The following is a 5704-nucleotide window of genomic DNA, read 5'->3' as shown; positions in this document are numbered from 1 at the left end:
GTCTCCTTAACTCCTTTTTCACCAGGTCATGTTTGTTGCTTCTACACAGTTGAAGGTTAAGATTAATAAATTAATCAAATTAATTTTTGGTTTAATAGTTTCAAAAATGGTTTAAAACTCTGAGCCCACACATATTACATATGCAAAAAACGTCAATATTCCACAACATACTTAACCTACTGAAGCCCAAAGGGCTCCACTCACTGCCTACATGTACTATCATTTGTGCACATTAGTCACTCATACCTGCACCCAATTCACGACATTAAAGACCTGCTTTCAGTTATATGTGCCACTTAAAGTTAGTCACTCACTGAACGACGATGGTTGCTGCTGATTGCGAGAACTGAATTGCTCATTCTCTCATCAGTTCATGATCTGTTCACATAACAGGGCTCTTTCTCCTAATTCACAAGGGTATAACTGCATTGACCTTGTGAGTGGGCTGAGATAATGTCTCTGCCTCTCGGCTTTGTGTGGAGACAATGAATTTGAATTATTTCCAACACTTGAACAAGATGCATAAATATGCATAGTGTGTGTGCGGATGGCAGAGACATGCGAGAGCAAGAGCACTAATTTTCACTTACTTCTGCTCAATAGGATCTATTTTTTTTAATTGAAATTAATTGAAATAATCTGCTTTCACTCTTGTCGTCACAGTAACACCAGTTCCAGGTCACAGCACACAGTGATGTACGCTTGAAATGTTTATTCAAACCAGAATGCATCACCAAGTATGAACACACTGAAACAAGTTAACACCTATGAATAATTCACAAACAACAAACAACACCCTGTTGTACATCCTCCTCCCCGAGCACGTCTTCTCCTCTCACTTTTCATGTTATTAACTCACATTCATTCAATAAACGCTTCCCAGTGAACGTATCATACAATGATTTACTCCAATAACATAAGAAATTGGCAGATTATTTTGTAATGTGTTTAAGGTAATTGTTCTTTTTCATTGCAGTGATTGAATCCAAGGAATATTAAAAGTAGATAGCAAACCATTTTTCAAATTTGATGTGTCCTTCCAGAGAACCATATTGTTAAAGATTTTCATGTTTATTAATCTAACTTAATGCTCTCTTAACAAATAACACAAAATAAAAAATAAAAAACCCACATGAAATCCAGTGTTTAAAACAATTGTCCATTCATTCTTATTTAAAGCCCTAACATTATCTAAGCAGCTGCTAGTTCACTCTTCTAATTTATCACAAATATTTACATTTCACAGTTTTATTCAGACATAAAAAAATGTCATGTTTCTTGGTAACAGTACAAAGGCATGGCTACAATGTCAAAGGCAGCACAAAGAGACACTTAATTCATGTTTCACTACATGTTGCAATTAAAGGCAGCAGGAACTTGAGCTCTTTTCAACCATGAATGATGAATCATAGATCACTTTGCATTTTACAACCACAAAAATGATGGTTCTGTCTATGTCAAGAAGGAATTCCATCCATCATGTTCATACCTGACATGAGAGTCCATTTATCAGGTAATGTTAAGTCCAGTGGCTCATTTATGAATTGACTTGTTTCATTAGTTGGCAGATTTATTAGCTGATGAGTTGGATGTGACTTTAAGAAGTCCAGATTTGTTCAGCTTTCAGTCTTCTGAGGTTTACATTCTAACAGCTGACTTCATATACATCGGTGTCTGGCTTGTTGCTAATCTCTGGACATGAACGACACACAGGGCAGGCTGGGAGTTCTGGGCAGGACGGACAGGTCGGGCATCTTGGGCGTTTGAAGCTGAACAGCAGAGCACCGCCTCCCAGCACCTGTAAACATGAACCAAGCCATCCAAAGTAGAGTGAGCCGGCTGGATGCAGGCTGAGGTGGGGGAACCTGGGGTTATTGATCCCTTGACTTGGATCTGCCATCCCCAGTGTTCCCAGGTTGTGGGTGTACACCCCGAGTGCAGTCAGGCTCAGCAGCCCAGCCATCACCACCAGGAGTCCACCTGTGGCTGCAACACCTCTCAGAGGCATATCTGTCCAACACCGGACCCCTATACAAGCCAGGACAATGCCGAGACCACACAGGAACAATGAGGTCAGGACCAAACCTTGTGCCAGGCGAACCCTCGGGTCTCTCTGATATGTACCTGCCACTGGCCAGCACTGTTTCAGCTCTGAGTGCTCCACCTGCAGGCAGCTCTCCCAAAGTCCATCAGAGCGCAGCAAGAGCAGAGCCTCCACTGATCCGGACTTGACCCCCATCCCCTGACCTTTCACTCCTGCCCGAAGGAATGACCCCGGCCCTGCCATACCCAGACGTGCCTGTCCCTCTCTCCACTGAGGGGTAATGGCGGCAGTGAAGACGAGGACCAATCCCAGGGGGGCAAAAACAATCCCCATCACCATGGAAGCTGGAGTGTGCATCATAAGTGGCGCAACCCTAATTGTTTACAAGAACTCTCAAGACATATAACTACCTCGTTTTCTGTTCAAATAAAAGACTCCTACCTGTCCTCAATGTGCTTTTCACTGTGACTGTTTTAGAAAAGAAAGATAACAGCTGCTGCTGCTGCTCCAGACAGGGACTCTGATTCTGCTTGTTATTATCACATATTGGTGTCATGGGACCAGTGTGGCTCTATTCTGAAAAGATAAGACAACATGACAGTGTGACGATGACGAAAACAATATTCACTTTGAGTAAAATACAGTCATATTTCACAAATGTCTGTATAGAAACAAATATAATAAAAAATGTAATATGTCCTTAACAAATAGGTAAATAAATCAGCAATTAGCAAAAGCAAAGATTCAGTACAATGATCAGAATATAAAAGTTCAGCACTGTAATAAGTACAAGTTCATCTATTACCTCTCCATTGAAAATCTCCTCTCTTTCAGCTGCAGGTTCTTCATTATGAATGTCTGAGTGAGAAAGATTTAGTTAGACAGCAGAGTACTGAACTGATGGAAAGACAGACGGCGATGGATATACGAGGAACAACAGAGGTGTGTAGTGGAGCAGCGATGGGCGCTCCAGCATTCAGAGAAAGCAGAAGGAGGTCTGGCTTCAGTGCTGGACAGGAAAAGACTGAACGGTCGATGCCTGCCTCTGTTGCTAGGATACAATAACCTGGCCAGTATCATCATGACAGTGTGTTTTATTCATCACAAGACTTAGTTAGACGACTCTGTACAAGGCCAGACTGTCTTGTGTACACAAATATTCAGCTGTGCATGTGTGTTTTTATGTGTGTGCGTGTGGGCGCGTATGGTGTGTGTGTGTGTGTGTGTGTGTGTGTGCGGGAGGGTACATTGTTACTGTTTTCTCAAAGCCTGGCGATTGATGGCCAGCTTTGACCTTGGAAGAATTCAGTTGGGTCAGTAATTATGTCAGACCTGCGTCTGAATGCAGAGTGAGTCCATCTCCAGTGTCTCAGAGGAAAGACAGAATGCCCTCTGGGATGGAGACAAAACAACTTGACGACGAGTGTGACTGATGCAGACAAATCCACACACACACACACACACACACACACACACACACACACAGTCAGTATCTACCTCTGTCAAACAAACACACATCGGTGATAATATCATGACTTCTTCAATGTGGAAAACCACCTTTGCCTCAGCAGGTAGCCTACCTTACAGTCACAATCACCTTTTCAGTATTTTTCAGTCTTTTCAACTTTTTCTTCCTTTTAAACCAAAAAACCAATGTAATGATGAAATATGAGATGAATAGTTTCCTGTGATTTCTTGTTTTGATTTAACCCTAAAGCTCACTCCTTACAACAAATATAAAATGAAAACACTGAAATCAACACATTACAATAACAAAAAAATGGCTACTAAAGGGACTTCTTTGTAGCAAAAAAACATGACAAAAGAGTAACAAATTAGTAAAAACATACTGGACATTGGAAATATAGGCATAACTAATGAATGAATCCGATTAATCTAATTGATTTAGGTGTGTGTACTATTTTTGCACTTTAAAAGCGTATTGGTAACATATTGCCAGACAAAGCTGAATATCAGCTTCTATTTGTTATGGTGCACTGTGGAGAGGATGTTCAGCCGGCATGAATCATGCTTGTTAATTTAACCTAATTAATTGTACAATATTTCACCTCTGGAAATGTCACTGAAGGACTGATAACATTTAGCTTGGGCAGACTGAGTAATTACATTAATGAGGGTTATGGGAAATTGAAGGATCAAAGACAATTAAGCAGGTATCAGTCCAAGAATAGACAAGAACGTATTTGATTTACTGACATGTACCAGAAGAGATTAGACTAGAATAAAAAAAAATATTAAATAGAATAGATACTTGCCATGATAGTGAACTTCAGGATGTTGAATGTATTTTCATAATCATGTATCTGTCAGCAAGTGTAATCTAAAATGTGTCTACAATGATATGCCAACATTGTAATTAGAAATATAGCAGTATTTCCTGTTCTGCCACCAGAATGTTTTGACTTCTCTGACATGACATGGAAAGAAAGCCTGCTATGCATTAGGAATGAACTGAGTAGATAAAGTCACCTTATTCAAGGTTCAAGGTAGGAGGTCTGTTTTTGTACTCAGGTATCACTTGTTACTTTTGGACAAAAATCATAACAAATGACGCACCTGCCTCGTCCATCTGTCACTGCCTGCTACTGCCATGATTTAAATGCAGTAACTTCACCACATGCTATTTGTTTTGACGCAGGGATGGCAACAGGGTACGGGTAAGGTATGGAAACATCTGCAGAGAAGCACACCACTGAAGAAGCCAGTCATGCATTGAAAATGACAGACATGCTGTGCGTTAATAATACCCAAACACTTTCCCTCACACATGCATGTTTAAGAACAAATGCAAACACATGCACCCAGAGACACAGTCCGTGCAGTCACAGTCACTTACCATTCAGGAGGGGTTGTGGGTATCTCACTGCAGATCGCTGCCCTCGTCTGAATGGCTAACATGTTTCTCTCTCTGGCAGCAGATGGTGCAACCGCCTCTTCATTATTTTTGCTCTCTCTTCCTTCTCATTTGTCCTTGTTTCAGCAGTCCCCCCTCCCTACCTGTCTCTGTCTCCTAGTTTTCTCTGTTTTCATGTTTTCCTTGTCTCTGTCTGCCTTGCTGCCTCCCCAGCTGTCTGCCTCTCTGTCTGACTTTGTGTGTGTGTGTGTCTCTCTTTGAAGGATATCTGTGTTATATCGAGGAAAGAGTGCCTCCCTGCTTTTCCCTGGCAGTGTCACCAAATAGGGAAAGGCAGCGAGCTTTTCTATGCATGCCAGCACTTCAGTACGTGTGTGCCGCCTTTTTTGGAGCACATAGCTGCTAGAAAATCAAAACCTAATTTGTTTTTGTGTCTTCATCTGCATATGAACCCTGTCACTAAACACACATAAACATGCTAGCAAATGGACAAACAAAAAAATACAGAAAATAAGACCAAAACTCTCTTATGCAAATAGGATTCATGCTTTTGTTTGATCTGTGGAGAGAACTGATAAGCCAATCTGTATGTTTCTGCATGTCCAGTATGCACGTCACCTCTAAAGACTAATTGCGCACAGACACTGGAAGCATCTTTTATCTTTCTTTTGTTTGTCCCAGTGATAAGACATCCTTGCAGGGCTGTGAATGGCTGGTTTCTCAATCAGATCTGTGTGCGTATCAACTACAAATAAAGAGACAGCCGCAACAACTATTTTCCATTT

General features: G+C 41.1%; 1 protein-coding gene across 1 annotated transcript; it reads right to left on the bottom strand.

The window, feature by feature from the left end:
* Positions 1-1566: 1566 nt before the first annotated feature.
* Positions 1567-2454, bottom strand: cldn23l (claudin 23-like). Its single transcript, XM_070842834.1, has one exon. The coding sequence runs from the start codon at positions 2402-2404 to the stop codon at positions 1646-1648; it is 759 nt and encodes a 252-aa protein (XP_070698935.1). The 5' UTR covers positions 2405-2454; the 3' UTR covers positions 1567-1645.
* Positions 2455-5704: the final 3250 nt, after the last annotated feature.

This window comes from Pempheris klunzingeri, chromosome 13 (genome assembly GCF_042242105.1).
Source record: "Pempheris klunzingeri isolate RE-2024b chromosome 13, fPemKlu1.hap1, whole genome shotgun sequence".
NCBI classification, from domain to species: Eukaryota; Metazoa; Chordata; class Actinopteri; order Acropomatiformes; family Pempheridae; genus Pempheris; species Pempheris klunzingeri.
This window is presented reverse-complemented; position numbering and strand designations above follow the sequence as displayed.

Bases quoted from the DNA above. Each gene is read 5' to 3' on its own strand.
- cldn23l (XM_070842834.1), bottom strand. From the start codon at position 2,404: ATGATGCACACTCCAGCTTCCATGGTGATGGGGATTGTTTTTGCCCCC.